The 24,559-nt window shown below is 37.4% G+C and overlaps 1 protein-coding gene across 5 annotated transcripts in view; it reads left to right on the top strand.

Annotated features, from left to right (window-relative positions):
* GALNTL6 (polypeptide N-acetylgalactosaminyltransferase-like 6) overlaps window positions 1-24,559 on the top strand; it is a 1,214,871-nt gene that overhangs the window by 374,019 nt on the left and 816,293 nt on the right. The window contains exon 2 of one of the 5 annotated variants that reach the window (XM_021072442.1): window positions 14,246-14,378. The exons of the other annotated variants lie outside the window; for them this stretch is intronic. Coding sequence (XP_020928101.1) covers window positions 14,334-14,378 — 45 coding nt within the window. The 5' untranslated portion in view covers window positions 14,246-14,333. The remainder of the gene's footprint in view (window positions 1-14,245; window positions 14,379-24,559) is intronic. 5 annotated transcript variants of the gene reach the window in all.

The following is a 24,559-nucleotide window of genomic DNA, read 5'->3' as shown; positions in this document are numbered from 1 at the left end:
TTGTCACTTTAGTCCAGGTTTCAGACAGAGACATGGTGATTTGGTAAAATTTAATGGGCCCTTTTTAGAATAGTTTAAAATGCATAGCCTAAAATAAATAAAATTACGAAAAAAGCAAAGATACCAAAATAAAATTATCACAATATTTAAAGATTGTTTGCCATGTAGTAATATAGAGCTCCTTTACAAGTTTAGCCATTATTACATTTTAAAGAAGGGATGATCCAATCGTATTTCAACATAGCTGCATCGACTATCACTTGAGATAAAAATATTTGCTATTTCTGGAATTCCCGCTGTGGCACAGTGGGTTAAAGATCTGCCATTACCACAGCCATGGCGTAGGTCACAACCATGGCTCAGAACTTCTATATGCTGTGGGTGTGGTAAAACAAAAAAAAACAAAAACAAACAAAAACAAAAACCTTGTAGTTTCTGTCGATGAAGATGTTGCAAATCCTACTAATTCTGTAGTTAATGCCTACACTCATTCTTGAAGGAAGGGCTGGTTTGCAGTTTTCTGAAAATTAAGATTATATTTTTTCCTAACCCCCAGATCACATACCCAGCTACTGAAGAATCCTGGGATAAACTACACCACTGACTTATCTGCCTCCCACACTGGACTTGAGTTCCTCGAGCTCACAAATCCTATTCATTCTTGCATCTTCAGTAACACATATAAAGCATAACCCAGTATATATATATATATATATATATATATATATATATATATATATGTTCAATGCATGGATAAATGAATGCATAAAAATAAAGTCAAAAACTGAGGATGTGCAAAATTAATCAGGAAAAAATATGTCATAGCAGACACAGTATTAAGAAGTTTCTAGAGGAAGGCTTTAGCTAGTGATGGGCTATAGAGGAATAGGGAAACAAAGGTGAATTTTACATGAACTGAGACTTGTGCTAGAGCCCATGCTAGGGGCTAACTATGGCCTTTGGATATCCTCAGAGACTTAAAAGACGTCAGGGCTGATCCAGGCCACAGAGTGACACTCTGGTGACCCATGATGTTGTGAGACTGAGGATGCTGAAGCCAGGTCCTAGGAAACTGCTGACAAAGGAGGACTGTCCTCCTTTGCTTCTCATCACTTCCCACCTCCAGCCCCACTCATAGGTCCATAGCTCTGAAAGACTAAGGCCACTTTACCCAGAAGTGACTCCGCCTCTGTGACTTTTATTCTCTCTTCGAAGTTCTGGTTCCAGAGATCTCTTCACATCTAGTCTCTAGAGCCTCAACAGCTCCACGTTTTGCTGCTTGGCACCTCTGCCAACTCTACCATCAGTGGATTAAAATGATAGGCTAGGTGAAAAATGAAATTTTTTTTTGTTTCCCATCTGTATCCATGGGGCTCTAACAGATGCTTCCAGAGAGGGAAGTAAAAGCATATGGAGATTTATTATATAAAGAGAAAGAACTGCACTGAATGTCTAATGAGAGGACAATGAAGCATCCTTTACTGTTCCAGCTGGGTCTCAGCAAAAACAGATTCAAATTCTTCCCGACTCTCCCATTTACATACTCCTGCCCCCAAGGACAGTTGAATGTGTTCAGCTTGTCAACAGTGATGACCTGAGAAAAAAACTGCCCGAATTATGTGGGTACAGGGGAATAGCAGGAGGTCACAGAACATAACGAAAGGGGGTCACAGAGAGGAATGTGTGCCCAGAGCATCTGACAGTAGAACCTATTCCCTTGTAATTAATGTGCCCAGCAGGCTTTGATGAGCAGATGTATGTATGTCTCCTGTAACTGTTTTATCTGTATTGACACAGTTAATGAGAATAAGATAAACTATTTCAGATGGTGATCCATCAATGGGAGATAAAACAGAGTGACGTGACAAAGTGATTGAGGGAGGCCACTGTCATAAGTTTGGGGTAGGTAGGCACTTTTGAAAATGTGGCATTTTAAGTGAGACTTGAATGAGGAGAAAGAGGCAGTCCTGTCGGGAACATTCCAGGCTGAGGGACTCTCAGAGACAAAAGTTCCTGAGATGGGGAGAAGCTTTGTGTGTCTGGAATGCGTGTCGGAGCAGATGCACACAGTTATCATCGGTGGGAGGGTCTCAAGAAGTGGGTCCTGGGGTGGGCAGATCCAAGCCAGACTGGGTCTCCCAGGCTTTGGCAGCACCTTGGGCTTGATTCTAAGTCTAAGGAATGAGTCCCTAGACGGCTTTAAGAAGAAGGTGCATGCTTTGAGTTAGGTTGTGCAAAGCCTTCTTTGGATCTTCGTGGAGAATGGATTATGGAAGGACAGGAGGGAACACAGGGAAGCAGGGAAGGATGATTTCGTCCTTGTTCAGAGAGACCGTGAAGGAGCTGGACAGAGGTCATGCCCTTTGCTAAAAGAGCAAGAGGAGCTTTACTCCAGTAAACAGAGGCAGTGGCCAGAGTTCTATTTGGAAGTGTAAGTTTTAATCACAATTTGTTATTGGAAGTATTTCTTTTCTGAAGAGGTTATGCGTTTGCTTCACTTCCTAAGTAACAGTTGGCCAGAGCCAATGCCACTTTGCTTTCCAAGAAGCTGAGTTGAGTAGTCCTTAGAACCAGGTTCTGGACCCAGTCAAAAGTCATGTAAACTCTGGCTGTGCCTGATACTAGCTGTGCAAACTTGGACACTTACTTGAATTATCCGTGCCTCAGCCTCCTCAAATAAAAAAAGAGGACAGAAATTATATTCTAACAAGGTTTTTTAAGACTAAGTGAGTTAATCAAGGTAAAAGCTCTTATCAATAGAGCCAGGCATCCAGTAAGGAAGGGCATGACACACATCGTTTCTTATGACTATTCATAAACTTGTGTTTTTCTATTAAAATTCATTTTGTTTTAGAATATATGTTCACCATATATTATTTATAGCATTTTTTTCTGTATGCTAACTGTGATAGTTAACTGTTTTCTGTGATTATTAGAGGAGACAGTTCCTGCTTAACTGAATATAAGAGGACAATGGGAAACCTAGTATTTGTGGGGATATATAATTAGACAGGTGAATACGACATTTTAACTCTTTGTGGCCTCCTCATTAATGTCATTTGGAGGTTGTCATCAGAGATTCTAATCTTAAAATGATACTTTTTCCCCAGTAAGTTTGTTATTGAAAGTATTTCTTTGCATGATTTTTCATCCTCTCTTACCATTTTTAATTAATTTAGCAATTCAGTTATCACTCTAAATGTGAAATTATAGAATGATATAATAGAACTAGAATTTTGGGAATGCAAAATATCCATAGGTAACCAATGTATTCCTCAAAATACTGAATTCCAAAGCATAAATGAAGCAAAATTGTTGCAGTATGAACCTGGAAATACTGCATAAGCATGGCTCAGCAAGGCATACCTGAATTTCAACAGAGCCAAACTGGCTGAGATCCTTCTCACCTTTGCACCATTTGGTATTTTTCTAAGGAACATTAATGAGAACTTTAATTCTATGTTGTTTATACCCCCCAGAGCTGGGAGGCTTTATGAATTATTTCACCTATAAGACCACAAAACAGGATTATATATTTAAAAGCCAAACAGATTTTTTTTTTTTTTTTTTTTTTTTTTTGCTTTTCAGGGACACACCCGCAGCATATGGAAGTTCCCAGGGTAAGGGTCCAATTGGAGCTACAGCTGCCAGCCTATGACACAGCCACAGCAATGTGGGATCTGATCTGAGCTGCATCTGAGAACTACACCATAGCGCACGGCAATGCCAGATCCTTATCCCACTGAGCAAGGCCAGGGATTGAACCTGCAACCTCATAGTTCCTAGTCAGATTCGTTTCTGCTGTGCCACGACAGGAATTCTAAAGTCAAACAGATTTTATGGGTGTTTGGTCACTGCTTTGATAGAAATGTCAGTTCCAGAACATAAGAATTAAAATTGCCTTTCCCTGGTTTGATCAAAGGCTACCTGGACATCACAGGTGAGGACGGTTGTTAACAAGAGGGGGCTGAAGAAGATGATGGGATGTCTAGCAGCCATGTCCTCCATGAGAAGACTGAAGACTCATTATCTTCAAATAACTGGAGCTTTGTAATGTAGAGGAAAGGATGTGTTCATTTTGGCTTTAGGATAAAATTATAGAAAGACATAAAAAGAAAGGGTTTTTCAAATATAAATATTTACTTGAAATAAATGAGAAAGGGTAGACTACAAAGATTCTCAAGTTCTCTTTATCTGCTTTGTTCTTTTTTCTACTATCCATTCTAGAAAATGGTTATCTTATAAGGACGTCTAGTTACAAAGGAGAATATTTGCTCAAGTTTTGGAATTGAATTTCATTTACTTACACATTTACATGTCTCAGAATTCACAAATAAATAATGGCAAAAACTTACAAGTTGCAAAATTGCCTAGATAAATTCTTATCCTAACAATGTCTCACAAAGGTTAACTCTGATGTTTCAGCATTCTGAAAATTATCCATTGCACGCTCAGAGTGGACAGGTGGTATGTAAGCCCACTGGGAAACTGATCTTATTTAATTCCTCCCAACACATCAGTGTGATATAATTTTAGAGAATGTATTTGAAAAATTATGCATTCTATGAGTTCCCATCGTGGCTCAGGGGAAACAAATCTGACTAGTATCCATGAGGACACAGGTTTGATCCCTGGCCTCACTCAGTGGGTTATGGATCCGGTGTTGCCATGGGCGGTGGTGTAGGTTGCAGACATGGCTCAGATCTGGCATTGCTGTGGCTGTGGTGTAGGCCGGCAGCTACAGCTCTGATTCAACCCCTAGCCTGGGAACGTTCATATGCCGTGGATGCAGCCCTAAAAAGACAAAACGAAACAAAAAAATTATGCATTCTAACTCTCTTTCTAAGGAAGGAGAATCCCAGGTAATTGGTCGAAAAAAATAGAGCAGTCCTAGAAGACCAAACGTTTAAGAAATAACAACATTTATTCATGTAATGCTACATTTTATTGATTCATAACAACTATATACACACAAGGAAAAAAGACAAACTGATCTCAGCCTCCAATCTTTTAACAGATGACCAGGATTGTAAATAAAATAAGCATATTTGCTCTCTTTTTTTCAATAGGAATAATAACATAGAATCAAAATAAGGAATTATATTACTAAGGCTGCTTCATTTATTCATTCATAGGCTTAATAAATAGAGGCTAGAGCTTGCTGGTTTAATTTTCATTTCATTCAAATTTATATTTGCCCTTCCACAAATTCATTTTGTCGAATGGATATCTGTTACCCAGTCAAGGTGGCAAAAAGGCATCTTGGTGCATTAGAATTTTAAATGATATCAAGACAAGTAAGTAAATAAAAATAATTAAAATGAATAGTTTATCATCATCTAAATGCAAACTAGTACAACACAGAAAAAGCCAATGCTGTATTTCCCCATTATTTACTTCAGTTATTAATTATGCCAGTATACATCACAGGAAAAAATGAGAAATGTTTACAACAGTCAGTGAATTGAAAAGGCATGTGTGCACTTCAGCCTATGGATAGATTTAATATAAGAAGTATAAATATTAGTCAAATCTCAAAAGTTATTACTAAAGAGACATGATCATTTTTAAGTGAATGCTATTTTTATAAGTTTTAATTTGCAGAAGTATTGCAAGGAGAATACAGAGAATTCTCATAAACCCAGAATAGTTTCTCCTATTATTAGCATCTTATGTCATTAGGATTCTTGTATTAATGAAGCAATGTTGATGTATCCTTATTCACTAAAGCCCACACTATATTCATACTTTCTTAACTTTTACCTGATGCCTTTTTCCATCCAGCATGCTTTCTGGAGGACCACATCATATTTAGCCATCATGTCTCTTTTGGCAGTTCTTGCACTTTCCTTGCTATTGATGATCTGGACAGTTTTGAGTACCGGTTAGGTGTTCTTAAAATGCCCCTCTGGGAGTTCCCGTCATGAGGCAGTGGTTAACGAATCCGACTAGGAACCATGAGGTTGCGGGTTCGGTCCCCGCCCTTGCTCAGTGGGTTAACTGATCTGGCGTTGCTGCGAGCTGTGGTGTAGGTTGCAGACGCGGCTCGGATCCCGCGTTGCTGCGCCTCTGGCATAGGCCGGCGGCTACAGCTCTGATTGGACCCCTAGCCCGGGAACCTCTATATGCTACGGGAGCGGCCCAAGAAATAGCAAAAAGACAAAAAAAAAAAAAAAAAAAAAAAATGCTCCTCTGTTGGACTTTGTCTGATGTTTTTCTCATGATGAGACTAGAGCTACGAATGTTTGAAAGGAAGACCACCGAGGTAAGGTGCCATTTTTATGACATCATATTAAGGGTATATAATACTACTATGATGACTTAATACTGCAATGACTTATCAGTATTGGTGTTGACCTTATATCTGACTAAGACCACATTTGTCAGGTTTCTTGTCTCCAGCCCTTCCCCCCCTAAAATGGTACCCTTTGGAATAAAGTCACTATGCCAACACTTAAGAAATGGAGAATTACGCTCCACCCAGTTCAGGATGAAAAATCTGCATAGATGATTTGTAATTCATCTAAATGGAATATTTGTCTCTTCCCACTTATTTACTTAATCATTTACTTATATCTGTAGGGCTCATGGATGTTTACTTAATGAATTGTGTTATAATCTAATTTTATCTTGTTTATGGTTTCTGTTCAAATTGCTCCAGTTTTGGCTATTTGGAAGTCCTTTCAGTTGGTTCTCGTCTCCTTTTGAATTATCTCCATCATTGTGGGCATTTGTTCTTGTTTTTGTTTGTTTGTTTAATCAATTTGTTGGCTTGTTTATTATTTATTCATTCATTTATTACTCATTCATTTAGTCATAGGCTTTTTTTAGGGTAGTTTTAGATTTACAGCAAAATTGATAGGAAGGTACAGATTTCTCATTCTCATAATCTTTGTAGTTTATTTGGTATAATTAGACCATTCATATTTAAAGTACTTATTGACATATTTATCATGTTTGTAACTGTTTTCTCCCTGTTGCAATAGTTTTTTTGTTTTTTTTTTCTCCTTTCTGCCTTCTGTAGTTTTTTTTTTTTTTTTTTTTTTTTTTTTTTTTGTCTTTTTGCTATTTCTTGGGCCGCTCCCGCGGCATATGGAGGTTCCCAGGCTAGGGGTCCAATCGGAGCTGTAGTCTCTGGCCTAGGCCAGAGCCACAGCAACGCGGAATCCGAGCCGCGTCTGCGACCTACACCACAGCTCACGGCAACGCCGGATCGTTAACCCACTGAGCAAGGGCAGGGACTGAACCCGCAACCTCATGGTTCCTAGTCGGATTCGTTAACCACTGCACCACGACGGGAACTCCTGCCTTCTGTAGTTCTAATTGATTATTTTATATGATTCCATTTATCTCTTATCTTAGATATCAATTCTATATCAATTCTACTTCTTTTTACATTTTAAGTACTTGTCTTAAATTTTTCATTAATAATTCTTTTTATTGAAATAAAGATAATGTACAGTATTACATTTATTTCAGGTATACTACCTAGTGATTTGACATTTGCATATTATGAAATTTTCATGATAAGTCTAGTAACCATCTATACCCATAAAAAGTTATTATAATATTATTGACAATATTCCTTATCCATTTTATGATTTTATAATTGGTGGCAGTAATCTTCTATGGTCCTTTGTATTTCTGTGGTGTCTGCTATATTCCTGGCTCTCCTCTTTTATTCCTGATTTTATTTATTTGGATCCACTCTTTATCTTGATGAGTCTGTCTAAAGGCTTATCAATTTTATTTATCTTTTCAGAGAGCCAGTTCTTAATTTCACTGATCTTTATATTATTTTCAATCTCTATTTCATTTCCATTCTGATCTTTATAATTTCTTTCCTTCTACTAAATTGGGTTTTCTTGTTCTTCTTTTCTAGCTCTTTTAGACATCAACTTAAATTGTTTATTAGAGACTTTTTTTCTGTTTCCTGAGATAGGCTTGGACCCCTCCCTCCTTCGGGAGAACATTTACAATTGTGATATTCATCCTATTCATAGGCGGCTTATCAGGGCTCAATACACATTTCATTCTGCCTCATCCCCTTCTGATGTGATTCCTTTCTTATGTCTTTGGTTGTGAAAAATCTTCCCTGCAGGTCTTCAGGTTGCTTTCATTGATAGTTGCTCCCTAAGTAGCTGTCATTTCCATGTGTTTATAGGAGGAGGTGAGCTCAGGATTTTCCACCATTGTGGCCTCACCTCCTGTTTTATTAATTTTTGATTATTTTATGTCCACATCTAAGTAACAGGATACTGCTTTGTGTGACCTTAAGAATCCTTATAACTGACTGTTCTCAATTCTCCCCTCCTTTATTTTTTGATATTGTTCTCACTTGTTTCACTTATCCATATGCTGAAGTCCCTGACACAATACTAATATTATTTTAAACAAGCCATTATATTTTAGATCAATCAAGAATAAGAAAAATAAACTATCTTTACCCTCATTTCTTGGTGCTTGGATGCTGTTCCTTTCTATATGTAAATTCAAGTTTCTGAACTCTATCATTTTTCTTTTATCTGAAAAACTTAATATTTTTTTAAATTGGGCAGATCTGCTGGCAATGATTTCATTTAGCACTTGTTTGTCTGAAACAGTCATTATTTCTTCCTTATATCTGAAAAATAGTGATATTGAATTCTGTGATTATATATTTTTCCTTCAATACTTTTAATATTTTACTTCACCATCTTCTTCCTCATACTTTTTGACAAGAAGTCCTCTAAAGGTCTTTTCTCTATTCTTTTCTCTAGGTGAGATATTGCCAACATTTTTATGAATATTGTGATTCATAAGAAATACTTGGTCACTCAGATATCCAAACTCTATTCCTCCTATATACTTGATTCTGGGCTCACAGCTTCCCTAATCCTTGGAACTTCCTGAGTGATAAGAGCAGTGGGAGCATCTTTTGTTACAATATGGGGTTAAGACGAGTTAATTGTGTCTGTCATTAATTTTGGAAAATTCTCAGGGATTATTAATTCAAATATTTCTTCTCCCACAGTTCTTAGATGTTCTTTTTCTTTGTTCATTATTTTTTCTCTTTGAATTTCAGTTTGGGAAGTTTCTTTTGTCATATCTTTATTGGCACTAATTCTTTTCTTGACCACATCCATTCTAAGATGCTATTTGTTTCTTTTAATCTTTTTGATTTCTAGAATTTCACTTTGATTCTTTCTCAGCGTTTCCACCTCTGTTTTCATTTCACATCTTTTCTGTCATCCTGTCTACCTTTCCCATTGGAACTCTTAATTATAATTATTTTAAATTCACTGTCTGCTTATTCTAAATCTGCGTCCCATTGAAATATGTTTCTATTGTTTGCTTTGTCTCATGAGACAGTTGCCCTTCAGTGTATCTTCAAATTTTGTTGTTGTGGTTAAAAGTCAGATATAATGTATCACTTAATAAGAAATGAGATAAATGGGTTTTGTGTTAATCTGGCTAGGAATTGGACTGTGTTTTAAGTTTCAAAGTTTCATGCAGCTTTACATGCCAGAAACTTAAAATTCCTCTAGTGCCCTTGTTTTGGTCTCCCTGGTAACTGTGGGCTTCTCTAAGAACTCCTCTTTAGGTAGAACCTGTTCCTTTCAACAGTAACCCATTGTTATACATGAGCTCTGTTGGTGTGATGGGAAGGTGTGGAGAGGGGAGATATTCTGGAACCTTATGATTAAATCTGAATCTTTGAATGGGCCTTTCCCATTAATGTGACCTTCACAAGTACTTCTTAGCCCCACCCCACCCCCTAGGTGAGACGGGAAAGGGAGAGTAGCCTAGAATCCTCAGGGAAATGTCCTTTCCCCAGGTTGGATAAGGCTCAAAGCCTTTCCTCCTAGAGTAAGCATTTGTTAGGGAGAACATTCCAAGCACATTTCACAAAAGTCAATCTTCTTCTCCCCCTGAGAGAGCCCTGCAGGGATCTTCCTTGGCTCATCACAATAATGATTAGGGATGCTTCTTGGAGGTAAGACTCTGTGAGACTGCAGCGTCCCCAACTTTCTGATTCTCATCCTGTAACTGAACCCAGGTTCGGCTGATCATATACCAGTAATTCAAGTGTCAGTAGAAAGGAAAGATGCTTTGATCAGAAAAGCTGGCAAATGGAAAAGGTGGACTCATGTCCAGAGACCAACTCCAAAGATTCTGCTGATCCATGAGGGTTTTTAAAGGAAAAAAGGGGTGGGGGGGAATCCCAGTGAATCATCCAGGCAGGAGTTTGGGTTCTGCATCATTCTTTAGGGCTTGCAGACTGGCTGGCTGTCTTTATAGAGATGATTTTGCCTGAGTGATCTACCTGCATTGCTTGGGGAGGGGGGCTGTCTATTGAAGGTAGAGAGCTGGTATTACTTCTTTTTATCTAGGAAAAGAATCAACAGGTTAGACAAGGCATGTTGTGCATTCTGGAGAGCATAAGTCAGGACTTAGTTTCAAGTGCTTGGTGATCTTATTCCTCTAATTAGGTTCTTTTAAGGTTAGAAGGACACAGAAATGGGCAAACAGGAAAAGGAGCAAAAGAGCTGCTTTCAATGCTAGTGCATCAGCTAGTGCAACTTAGCTTGAATCAGTTTATCAAAATGATCATTTAATGACAGACTTTTCTGGCTCCTGCAGCTTTTGCTCTAAATATGGAGATCTGGGCTATGACTCTGGATTTGCCCATTTCTCTGAATTTCTGGATGATGGTTCTCATGCATCTTCGATCATCTGATGGAGTTAAGAAGAGTAGTGGGTTTCCAGTTTGTTCAATTTTGTTCTAGAAATAAAAAACAAGAGTGATAACTTTCAGAGTCTTTATAGGCTGGAGCTGAAACCAGAAATCCATTTTCTTCAATTTTTACAATTCATTTCTACAGTAGTTATGTTAGAAGGATTTTAAAGGTCTTAATGTTCTTAGCAGTTAGGAAGACCAGAATGTTCATTACTTTGAATGATGTGATCTATTTTCCTAGGTACATAGGACTACTAATTTGCACATAAGTAGTTACTTTGCAATAGTTTATTGCTTTTGGCAAAATGTTGGCTTAAAAAAAATCTATGATTATTAAGTTATATCAGATTGGAAATATAACTAAATTCTCAAATAGTTGAATATATATGCATATTGATGTATATTCATTGTATGCTAATTACTATAATGGATGTTTTATAAGTAAACCTTATCCTCATTTTACAACTGAGATAAATGTTATTACTCCCATTTTATAGATTAAGAAAATGAGGCATTGAAATTTGTGCTCTTAACTACTAATTATTTTACCTCTCTAAAGAATCAGAAACTATCCATATCTGATTTTTTATATATTTTATTGTATTTTTACTTCTTGGCATCTATATTTATTAATGTGAAATATCTTCTTCATTGATACTTTTCAAGACACCAAAGGAAGTAAAGTAGAATAAATGGCATAACTGTGCAGTTGACACTCTTAAACATAAAAATGATAAATATTACACAGATTTTTATTTGTTTTGTCTCATGGCCAAAGGTAGATAAATCTTTTCACTGCTTAATAATATGCTATCCAATCTCATATCTACGTTTCAAAAAATAGAATGTTTTAAATTTAGTTCTAATTAAAAAAAAAGACTTTTTGGCTGTAAGCTATAATTAAATAATCAAAGTTGCTTTCCCGTAAGTAAATTATTTTCAGAGTTCAGAGCAGATACCAGGAAAATACAATGATCTATTGTCTTTCATGTCTACAATTTGTTGAACAAGGTACTAAATTAAGCACTTGGAAAACATCTTTGCTGGTATTTAAAATAATTAGCTGTAAAAGTCATGGTCCAAGACCCTTTTAAGATTTAAATTTTAAGTGCTTTCTCTTCTACTTGTCAAGTTCTGACATGTTAGCACTCGATAGTTAAAGAAGTGGAGATAACCCTACTCCCTCCAAACACTCTAGACAAATTACATTTATGCTACATAATCAATACTATTAAAAGCAGTCTGGTTATATATACAAAAGCATTGACGCTTATGCCTGAAAAGATTTTTTTTCACTCACTCAAGAACAAGTCTGTATAATCAGATAAAATATATAAGTAATGTTTTATTTTTAATTCATTACCTTTTTTGGCAGTGCCTGTGACATGCAGAATTCCTGAGCCAGGGATTGAACCTGTGCCACAGCAGTAACCTGAGCCAGAGCAGTGACAATACCAGATCCTTTACTGCTAGGCCACCAGGGAACTCCTTTTTTTTAAGTGAAATTTCCTAATGGAAAAAGTTCTATTGCTCATTCGATCAATAAATCTAATTATCTACTAGGAATCCCTTCTAGGTTTTAAGCACCTTAAATTCAGGGTGTCCCAAACTCAATTCATCTCTGCTCAACATTTTCCCACACAGTACTTAAATCAATGAAGTATAAAAGACCTCATCAAAGGTAATATTGTATAGTTTATTTGTTCCTTATGTATCTTTTAATATCACCTTTCTTGAATGTAAGCTCTTCAGAGTCATGCATCTTCTTCTGCATTGAGCACTGATAAAGCCCGAGCACCTAGAAGAGTGCCAAGCAAACAGTAGGTGCTCAAATAGCATCAGATCAGTGAATGAGTGCCTCCTTCCACTAGAACATAAAGTCCATGAAGGCTGCATTGGTGACTGGCTGACAATTATATTTCTAGTGTCAGAACAGGTATTCAATCAATCAGTAACTGTAAACTGCCCAGCTAAATGCTGAGTTGAATAAAATAAAACTAATATTAAAATGCTAAAAATAGAAGGGAAACATGGTATAAATAACCTCTGCTCTGTATCTCTAACAATATATCTGACGTAACAATAATCCATTTTCCATGAATGTGCTTGTTAGTTTCTGATACTTCTGAGTATCAGAAAATAAAGATATGTTTGTTAATTCTTTTCTTTAGGGCCATACCTGCAGTATATGGAAGTTCTTGGGCTCAGGGTCAAATCAGAGCTACAGCTGCCGGCCTGCACCACAGCCATGGCAACATCAGATTCCTAACCCACTGAGCAGGGCAAGGGATCGAACTCACATCCTCATGAATACTCTTCTGGTTCGTCACCGCTGAGCCATGACAACAACTCCACGTTTGTTAAGCTTTTGATGATTTACAGTGACGGTTATCTTTTCTCTAAATCTTCCTGAAGACTGAATTAGCTTAAAACTCAGTAATTAAGACAGACAGGCTAGCGAACACTTCTTTGCCTTTTAACTGTGAAGTTTACCTAATGCAATTGTCTTTGCCATTTAAGACAATTACCTTCAGATAAAAATGTAAAATTATCACTACAAAAGTCAATGAAAATTCCAACTGTACGAAAGGTAGAAAAGAGCTCATCAAAGGTAATACTGAGGTCTCATCTACATTTGCATGCATTTGGCCAATGCAATGATGATTTTAGTTATTGTGAAAATGGTAATAATTATAGCTGAATTGAGCATATGTTTATATAGTAATATTTTAGGAGTTTGAAATAGATGACTGGGCCATGCTATAGTCTATTCATTTCCTAATTATGAACCAATGGTCTATCCTCAGTTGTAATTCTGGGTCTAGTGCTGTTCTTTCTACTGTTATTTTGTTAGCAGGTAAATGCAAGCACCTGGATCATGTATGACTTGGAGAAAATACTGATACTTCTCTTTTGATTTCTTTGTCACTAACACACTTCACCATGACAAAAGATCTTGGCTTTTTCTCTCTAATCCTCGTTCCATGTTTCTGTGTTTCATGTTTCGTTTTAGACATAGCACAGTAAGATCAGAGTAATAAGAAAATAGAGTCACACCTCTTTTTGGCAGCACCCACCACAGGCACACGTTCCCAGGCCAGGGACTGAACCTACACCACAGCAGTAACCCAAGCCACTGAAGCAACAACACTAGATCTTAACCTGCTGTGCCACAGGGTACTCCCAGAGTCACATTTTAAGATACTATTGATTCTGGAGACGAACCAAGGATGACATATTTTCTCCTGGAAGCAATGATAGGGTGGAATCCGAGAGGCACCTTTTGATGTCCTTCTGAAGAGGAGTCCAGGGGGTCATGACGCCCAGGCTTAATCCTCCCCCAACCCCAGAAACTGCAAGTGTGTGGATTCCCACCACCAGGCCAAGGTGATTCTCGAAAGTTAATATGACCTGTTTCTGTTTTTTATTTTTGAAATGATCTTTCTTTACTTTTAAAATTTCACAGAAACACCATCTGCTTCTATACTAAGTTTTCTTTATTGTTTTTTTTATCTTCCCCTTCAGGAATCCCAAAGAGAATACTTTGAGATGGGACTAAATCTCAGACAATTTGTCATTTTTGTAAGCTGCTGAATTCCTATTCCTCCGAGGTATGCCTCTGCACAGCAGTCAGGATGTGGCGGGTTTTCCTGCTGAGGTAACATATTTCTGTTGTGCTGGAAAAAAGTAAAAATCACAGTAATTTTGAGGGTCAGTAACACAACTATCCTACATCACATGCTGAAATGGACATGGAGTTTATTAGCCAGATCACAGCCACAGTTGAGTTCTTCACCATGTTTAATGTGGAGGAGGACTTCACCAGTCAGTTCTCTTTAACTAAACAGCTAACGTTAATAATGTTGTCCTTTACTAATGGGGAATAGTTTGCTACTGTTCTCTCTGGTTACTGACTAACAGGAGCTTTATTTATTGACAATTAATTCTACTTATAATGTTAGTGAATTTTATGAATTAACTATCTAGAAAAGAGTTAAACACCAATGTATTTTTTTTTCTTTCTGTTTCAGCTACCCAGACTCATGTCTGCTTTAAACAGGAAATTCTTCACAAACACCCCAAGCACTCATAAAATGAGGGTCCTATGACCTTTGCATCAGCAAAGGATGTTTAAATCTTTCCACTGACCAAAGATGGAAAGACTCATCAAAAAATATTTTCAGAGAGATGGAAGCAGGAAGCAAGAGCTGTCAGTAAAACTCCAAAATTGTGGACAATTGTATGACATAAAGATAGTCGTTTAAAATAAAATGTTGGTATTACTGTAACATGAGTATGATAGCATCTTTTTTTTGCAAATAAATCCCACACAGAAATGTGTATAATAAAAGTAACCATTACAATATGACAAAATTTCATCCTGTAAGTTGTGTGGTCCCTGTAACTGTCACCAGAAAGAGATTATCTGGGATGGCGGCATTAATTGTTTCGTGTGTTTTTGCACTCAAAAAAAAAAAAAAAGTCAGAGCACTGTTTCATTACGGATTACCAGGACTGACTCTTTCTCTGACTTTTGCACTTTTGCACGTCTCCTCAACAGTCTTGCCTCAGTGTTTGTCTTTAACTAGATATGATGACCTAGTTGGCCACTTGTAGAAATACAATACTAGGTTCATTAAGCTGCTACCCGAAAAATCATTCTGCGCTCTCCAGAGTTGAGGTACAAGTACAGATACAGAGGATATATTTATAAACTCAGGGTGCTGGTAATCCCAGGCAAACTTACACCTCATAAAAGATACTGCTGTCAGTATATGAGTGAGGCTAAGTGAGGTCTGAAGAGAGTGGGGTGCCTGGCCATTGGTTTAAGAGTGGTGACTGCAGGCTTCATATGCTAGATATGATCCTACAGGAGAGGTTTTGTAAATATTTGAGCTTGTTTAAAATTTAAAAATCAGGAGTTCCTTTTGTGGCTCAGTCAGTTAATAACCTGACATTGTGTCCTTGAGTATGCGCGTTTGATCCCTGGCCTCCCTCAGTGGGTTAAGGGTCTGATGTTGCCGTGAGCTGTGGTGTAGGACCCCGAATTGCTGTGGCTGTGGCATAGGCTGGTGGCTGTAGCTCCGATTCACCCTCTAGCCTGGGAACTTGCATATGCCATGGGTACCGCCGTAAAAATGTAAAAAAATGTAATATTCTCTGGGTCCATTCATGTTGCTGCAAATGCCAGAACTGTATTCATTATATAGCAACTAAGATTTTTAAGATCTAAAAATAAGACTGGAACTCCTTGGTACACCCTCCTGCCTGCTTCACTCACTTGAGTTCTTAAGTATCCTGCTAATCTCAAGAGAGTTTACACAGTTAAGGGGATGGACCAGAGGTTTCAGGACTCAACCCTAACTAGGCTTCTTTTTATGTTATTTTATTAGTTTCCTGGAATTATGTTAAGAGTGTCACATCTGAGAATTTATATGGAACAGAAAGAATATGACAGTTCTATCCACTAAAAAAAATGATTTTGTATTCTAACTTATCAATATGTTTTGTAAGTGTAGAACCTTCTCTATTCTAGGCTCACTGCATGCTCTGTAGTTGGGTTAAAACACAGGAAAGAAAAGGATGCTAGAAAAACAACAAAAAATAACTTCTGCATCACATGTGATTATATTGCTCTTCAGTTTGAGCCTTTACTTTTTTCTTGGTGCCCACTGCATGTGGAAGATCCTGGACCAGGGATTGAACCCATGCCACAGAAGCTATTCGAACCACGGCAGTGACAATGCTAGATGCTTAGCCCACTGCTCCACAAGGGAACTCCTTGAGAGCCTTTAATGACTCCTTACTGCTCAGTGCATTGTCTAAAGTCCTGTTATGAAATAGTTTTGGCTTTACTTTATCTCTCTACTTTTATTTCTCAACACTTTTTTATTGAGGAATAGATGATTTATATTATATGACTTTCAAGTGTACAGCAGTGATTCAGTATTTTTGCAGATATACTCCATTAAAAGTTAGTACAGATAATGATTATAAGTCCTGATGCCATACAGTATGTCCTTGTTGCTTGTCTATTTTATACATTGATGTTTTTGTCTCCTAATCCCCGACCTCCCCCTTCCCTCTCCCCACTGGAAACAACTGGTTTGTTTTCCTGTGAGTGGGCCTGTTTCTGTTTGTATATATATCCATTTGTATTATTTTTTGGATTCCACACATAAGTAATGTCATACAGTATTTGCCTTTGACTTATTTCACTAAACATAATATTCTCCGGGTCCATTCATGTTGCTGCAAATGCCAGAACTGTATTCATTTTATGGCTGAGTAATATTCCATTTTATGTATATAATTCATTCTTTATCCATTCATCTGTTGAGGGACACTTGGCTACTATAAATAACAATGCTGTGAACACTGGGCTTCATGTAGCTTTTTGAATTACTTTTTGTTTTTTTCAGATGTATACCTAGGACTGGAATTGCTGGATCATACAGTAGTTTTATTTTTAGTTTTTTGAGGAACTTTCATGTTGTTTTCCCACAGTGACTGCACCAACTTAATCCCCACCAACAGTGTAAGAGCATACCCTTTTTTCCACACCCTATCCCATATGTTATTTATAGACATTTTGTAGACATTTCAATGATGGCCACTCTAAAAGGTGTAACTTGATACTTGACCATAGTTTCTCTTTCTCTCTCTCTCTTTTTTTGTTTTTGTTTTTTTGTTTGTTTGTTTTTTGTTTTTTCAGGGCCACACCCATGGCATATGGAAGTTCTGAGGATAGGGTCCAATCGGAGCTGCAGCTGCAGGTCTACGCCACAGCCACAGCGATGCCAGATCCCAGCCGCCTCTGTGACCTACACCACAGCTCATGGCAACGCTGGATCCCTGACCCACTGAAGCAGGCCAGGGATCAAACTCGAATCCTCAGGGATACTAATTGGATTCATTTCCACTGAGCCACAATGGGAATTCTCACCTGACTGTAGTTTTGATTTTCATTTCTCTGAAAATTATCATTGTTGAGCATATTTTCATGGGCCTGTTGGCAATTTGTATGTCTTTCTTGGAAAAATGTCTGTTCAGGTCTTCTGCCTACTTTTTTTTTTTTCGTTTTTTTTTTTTAAAAGTTATTTTTTCCCACTGTACAGCATGAGGATCAAGTTACTCTTACATGTATAAATTTTTTCCCCCACCCTTTGTTCTGTTGCAATATGAGTATCTAGACATAGTTCTTAATGCTATTTAGCAGGATCTCCCTGTAAATCTATTCTAAGTTGTATCTGATAACCCCAAGCTCCCGATCCCTCCCATTCCCTCCCTATCCCGTCGGGCAGCCACAAGTCTATTCTCCAAGTCCATGATTTTCTTTTCTGTGGAGATGTTCATTTGTGCTGTATATGAGATTCCAGTTATAAGTGCTATCACATGGTATTTGTCTTTGTCTTTCTGGCTCATTTCACTCAGTATGAGATTCTCTAGCTCCATCCATGTTGCTGCAAATGGCATGATGTCATTCTTTTTGATGGCTGAGTAGTATTCCATTGTGATATATACCACATCTTCCTAATAGAATCATCTGTCGATGGACATTTGGGTTGTTTCCATGTCCTGGCTATTGTGGATAGGGCTGCAATGAACATGTGGGTGCATGTGTCTCTTTTAAGTAGCGTTTTGTCCAGATAGATGCCCAAGAGTGGGATTGCGGGGCCATATGGTAGTTCTCTGTATAGATTTCTAAGGTATCTCCAAACTGTTCTCCATAGTGGCTGTACCACTTTACATTCCCACCAACAGTGCAGGAGGGTTCCATTTTCTCCACAGCCCCTCCAGCACTTGCTATTTGTGGATTTATTAATGATGGCCATTCTGACTGGAGTGAGGTGGTATCTCATGGTAGTTTTGATTTGCATTTCTCTTATAATCAGCGATGTTGCGCATTTTTTCATGTGTTTGCTGGCCATCTGTATATCTTCCATGGAGAAGAGTCTATTCAGGTCTTTTGCCATTTTTCCATTGGTTGATTGGCTTTTTTGCTGTTGGGTTGTATAAATTGTAATATAAATTCTAGAGATTAAGCCCTTGTCAGTTGCACCATTTGAAACTATTTTCTCCCATTCTGAAAGTTGTCTTTTTGTTTTCTTTTGGGTTTCCTTTGCTGTGCAAAAGCTTTTCAGTTTGATGAGGTCCCATGGGTTTATTTTTGCTCTAATTTCTATTGCTTTGGGAGAATGACCTGAGAAAATATTCATGATGCTGATGTCAGAGAGTGTTTTGCCTATGTTCTCTTCTAGGAGTTTGATGGTGTCCTGTCATATATTTAAGTCTTTCAGCCATTTTGAGTTTATTTTTGTGCATGGTGTGAGGGTGTGTTCTAGTCTCATTGCTTTGCATGCAGCTGTCCAGGTTTCCTAACAATGCTTGCTGAATAGACTTTCCTTTTCCCATTTTATGTTCTTGCCTCCCTTGTCAAAGATTAATTGACCATAGGTGTAAGGGTTTAATTCTGGGTTCTCTATTCTATTCCATTGGTCTGTCTGTCTGTTTTGATACCAGTACCACACTGTTTTGATGACTGTGGCTTTGTAGTATTGCTTGAAGTCTGGGAGAGTTATGCCTCCTGCTTGGTTTTTGTTTCTCAGGATTGCTTTGGTGATTCTGGGTCTTTTGTGGTTCCATATAAATGTTTGGATTGTTTGTTCTAGTTCTATGAAAAGTGTCATGGGTAATTTGATAGGGATTGCATTGAATCTGTAGATTGCTTTGGGTAGTATGGCCATTTTTACAATATTGATTTTCCCAATCCATGAACATGGAATATCTTTCCATTTCTTTACATCTTCTTTGATTTCTTTGATTAAAGTTTTATAGTTCTCAGCATATAGGTTCTTTACCTCTTTGGTCAGGTGTATTCTGAAGTATTTGATTTTGTGAGGTGCAATTTTAAAAGGTATTGTATTTTTGTATTCCTTTTCTAATATTTCATTGCTGGTATAGAGAAATGTGACTGATTTTTGAATGTTAATCTTATATCCTGCTACTTTGCTGAATTTATTAATCAGTTCAAGTAGTCTTTGGGTTGAGTCCTTAGGGTTTTCTATGTATAGTATCATGTCATCTGCATACAGTGACAGTTTGATCTCTTCTCTTCCTATATGGATGCCTTTTATTTCTTTTGTTTGTCTAATTGCTGTGGCTAGGACTTCCAAAACTATGTTGAAGAGCAGTGGTGAGAGTGGGCATCCCTGTCTTGTTCCAGATTTGAGTGAGAAGGCTTTCAGTTTTTCTCCATTGAGTATTATATTTGCTGTGGGTTTATCATAAATGGCTTTGATTACATTCAGGAATGTTCCCTCTATACCCACTTTGGCGAGGGTCTTGATCATGAATGGATGTTGGACTTTGTCAAATGCTTTTTCTGCATCTATTGAGATGATCATATGATTTTTGACCTTTTTTTTGTTAATGTGGTGTATGATGTTGATTGATTTGCGTATGTTGAACCATTCTTGTGAACCTGGGATGAACCCTACCTGATCATGGTGTATAATTTTTTTGGTATGTTGTTGGATTCGGTTGGCTAAGATTTTGTTGAGAATTTTTGCATCTATATTCATCAAAGATATTGGCCAATAGTTTTCTTTTTTGGTGGTATCTCTCTGTCTGGTTTTGGAATGAGGGTGATGGTGGCATCATAGAATGTCTTTGGAAGTATTCCTTCCTCTTCAACCTTTTGAAAGAGTTTAAGGAGGTTGGGCACCAGTTCCTCTTTATATGTTTGATAGAATTCTCCTGTGAAGCCATCTGGTCCTGGACTTCTATTTGTAGAGAGTGTTCTTATGACCTCTTCAATTTCATTTCTAGTGATTGGTCTGTTCAGTTGTTCCGTTTCTTCTTGATTCAGTTTTGGTAGGTTGTAAGATTCTAGAAAATTTTCCATTTCTTCCAGATTGTCAAATTTGTTGGCATATAGTTGTTTGTAGTATTCTCTTATGGTTTTTTTTTTTTTTTTTTGTATTTCTGCAGTATCCATTGTGATTTCTCCTTTTTCATTTATAATTTTGTTTATTTGGGTTCTTTCTCTCCTCTTTTTAGTGAGTCTGGCCAGGGGGTTGTCAATTTTGTTTACCTTTTCAAAGAACCAGCTCTTAGTTTTATTAATTTTCTCTATTGTTTTTTGAATCTATATTTTATTGATTTCCTCTTTGATCTTTATAATTTCCTTCCTTCTGCTGACTTTAGGTCTTTTTTTGTTCTTCTTTTTCTAATTCATTTAGGTGGAGGGTTAAGTTGTCAATTTGGGATCCTTCTTCTTTTTTGAGAAAGGCCTGTATTGCTATAAATTTCCCTCTGAACACTGCTTTTGCAGTGTCCCATAGATTTTGAGAGGTTGTGTCTTCATTATCATTTGTTTCAAGGTATTTTTTACTTTCCTTCTTGATTTCCTCATTGACCCATTGGTTTTTTAGTAGCGTGTTGTTTAGTCTCCATGTAGTAGGTTTTTTCTCATTTCTTTTCCCATGGTTGATTTCTAATTTCATGGTGTTGTGGTCAGAGAAGATATTTGAGATAATTTCTATGCTCCTAAATTTGTTGAGCTTAGCTTTGTGTCCCAATATGTGGTCGATTCTTGAGAATGTTCCATTTGCATTTGAGAAGAATGTGTATTCTGATTTTTTTGGTTGTAATGTCCTGAAGATATCAATTAAGTCTAATTTTTCTATTGTTTCCTTCAAGAGCTCTGTTGCTTTATTGGTTTTCTGTCTAGAGGATCTGTCCATTGGTGTGAGTGGGGTATTAACGTCTCCTACTATGATTGTATTCCCATCAATTTCTCCCTTTATGTCTGTTAATGTTTGTTGTATGTATCTGGGTGCTCCTATATTTGGGGCATATATGTTGATGATAGTAACATCCTCTCCTTGGATGGATCCCTTAATCATTAAATAGCGTCCTTCTTTGTCTTTCTTTATGTCTTTTGTTTTAAAGTCTATTTTGTCTGATATGAGTATTGCAACTCCTGCTTTCCTGTCATGTCTATTGGCGTGAAATATTTTTTCCCACCCCTTCACCTTCAATCTATATGTATCCTTTGTCCTAAGGTGAGTTTCTTGTAGGTAGCATGTTGAAGGTTTTTGCCTTTTATCCACTCAGCCACTCTGTGTCTTTTGATTGGGGCATTCAGTCCACTGACATTTAAGGTGATAATTGATAGATGATTATTTATTGCCATTTTGAACCTCATGTTCCAGTTGATTCTATGGTTCTCCATTCTTCCTTTCTTTTTTTGGTTGGATGGTCTCCAGTTATTATCTGTTTGAGTGTTTTTTTTTTTTTTTCATTTTTTGGGAATGCAATGTTTGGTTTTTGCTTGTGGTTGCCCTGTTTTTTACGTATGCTAACCCGTTCCTATAATTGTGTGTTTTGGCCTGATGGTCCTGTAGGTTCAAACACTTCATTACTATATTAAAATTAAGAAGAGAAACAAACAAACAAACAAAAAAGGGTCTATTTATTTCCTAATATCCCTTGCCCACATTTTATGATTTTGATGACTCTTTTTTTTTCTTTTTAATTTTATTTTGTTTGAAACATGTTCATGATTAAATCTGTGTGCTGGCTTATTTGAGTGACTGCTCTCTGATTGTGGTTTCCTCAGTCCTAGTTCTTCCTCTTCTTTTTTTTGTTTTTTTTTTCTTTTTCCTCCCTTTCTTTACTTCCTTCCTTTCTTTTTGGTTTAGAGAAGCCCTTTCAGTATTTCTTTTAGCCTGGGTTTTGTATTGCTGTATTCTTTTAGCTTTGGTTTGTTGGAAAAAATTTTTATTTCTCCTTCTGTTTTAAATGATATTCTTGCTGGATAGAGTATTCTAGGTTGCATATTTTTTCCTTTTAGTACTTTAAATATCTCTTGCCATTCCCTCCTGGCCTGTAGAGTTTCTGTAGAGAAATCAGCTGATAACCTTATGGGGGTTCCCTTGTAGTTAACATTCTGCTTTTCTTTTGCTGCCTTTAGGATCCTCTCTTTATCACTAACTTTTGCCATTTTTATTATAATGTATCTTGGTATGGGTCTATTTGGGTTCAACTTATTTGGGGCCCTCTGTGCTTCCTGTGTCTTGAACTCAGTATCGTTTAGATTTGGGAAGTTTCCAGCGATAATTTCTTCAAATATATTTTCCATTCCCTTATCCTTTTCTACTCCTTCTGGAATTCCTATTATGCATAGATTGGCCCGCTTTATATTATCCCATAGGTCTCTTATATTGCTTTCCTGTTTTTTGATTTGGTTTTCTGTCTGCTGACCTGATTTGGTGACTTCCATTATTCTATCTTCCATAGCACTGATTTGTTCTTCTGCATTATTCATTCTGGTTTTTACTGCCCTTAGTTCAGTTTGTATCTCTGCAAATGAATTTTCTAGTTTTTCTTGGCTCCTCCTTATATTTTCTAGTTCCTTTCTGAAGGTGTCTGCATTACTGTTCATATCTTCTCTTAATTCCTTCAGTATTTTCACTATTTCTCTTTTGAACTCCAGGTCTGTCAGATTGCAGACATCTGTTTCATTGTTGACTGCTTTAGGTGAGTTCTCCTGTTGGTTTAACTGGGGGTAGTTTCTCAGCTTCTTTATCTTGCTTGTTTTCTTTTTCCTGGTGGAGTTGTACTCTCTGTGGCCGGGCAGTGTTTGCCTTGTCACTGCTGGAATGTTTCCTGAGGGCTGGCATTGTTGGTCAGTCTTTTTTGAGGCAGTGTGGCTTTTCTGGAGGGTGGGAAGGGCTGACAGTGTCTCTCTGAAGCAAAGGAAGACTTCCTAGGGCAGACAGGACTGGGAGGTCCACACCACGATGGGAGCAGATTTCACTCAGCCGGGCAGAGCTTGCTCTGGTGTTTTTGGGCTGTGGGGCTCTTGCAGGGGGCTGTTGGTGCTAGGCAGCTGTTCCATTGCAGTACAGTGCCCCCCAAGGGCTGGAGCAGCTATCTGGGTCACTGAGAACCCAAGAGGCTCTTCCCCAGGGCATCCTGACTCAGAAGGACTGTCTGAGAAGGTAGGCAGATCTTTTCACAGCCCGGCCAAGCTTGTTCTAGTTTTCTGGGCTGCAGGCATTTTCCTGGGGGCTGGAGGTGTTTGGTGCTGCTCTGTGGGGGTGCTGCTCCAAAGGGCAAGCAGGCCAGGGCAGGGACAGCCCCTGTGGTGGTAGGCTTCAGGCAATTGTTGAGGCCAGCCCTCCAGGATGTCTGCCTACTTTTTTATTTTTTATTTTTTTAATATTGAATTGTATGTATGCTAATATATTTTGAACATTAACCCCTGTTCAGTCATAGTATATTTTCTCCCATGGGTTGTCTTTTCATTTTGTTGATGATTTACTTTGCTGTGCAAAAGCCTTTATGTTTAATTAGGCCCAATTTGTTTATTTTTGCTTTTATTTCCTTTTCTTTAGGAGACAGATCTAGAAAATATTGCTACAATTTATGTCAAGAGTGTTGACATAAATTTCCTATGTTCACTTCTAGTTTTATGGTTTCAGGTTTTACATTTAGGTATTTAGTCCACTTTGAGTTCGTTTTTGCATGTAGTATGAGGAAATGTTCTAATATCCTTGTTTTACATAAATCTGAGCATTTTCAAAATGACTTAACGTAATTCAACTTTGAATCAATGAATAATGAGAGAATCATGAAAAGTTTCTATGTTTGAGTTTAGTAAGCTATAAGATTTGAAGGCACATAGGTTTGATGCATATTCTAGTTTGCTGCTTATTAGTTATATAATCTTGAAAACTTTATTATGTGGCTTTAACATTTCTGAACTCGAGTTCATCATCCTACTCTTACAATGATAAAATTATAGAAGAATAAATGTTAGTTATCTTA

The sequence above is a fragment of the Sus scrofa genome, chromosome 14, assembly GCF_000003025.6.
Source record: "Sus scrofa isolate TJ Tabasco breed Duroc chromosome 14, Sscrofa11.1, whole genome shotgun sequence".
Lineage (NCBI taxonomy): Eukaryota > Metazoa > Chordata > Mammalia > Artiodactyla > Suidae > Sus > Sus scrofa.
This window is presented reverse-complemented; position numbering and strand designations above follow the sequence as displayed.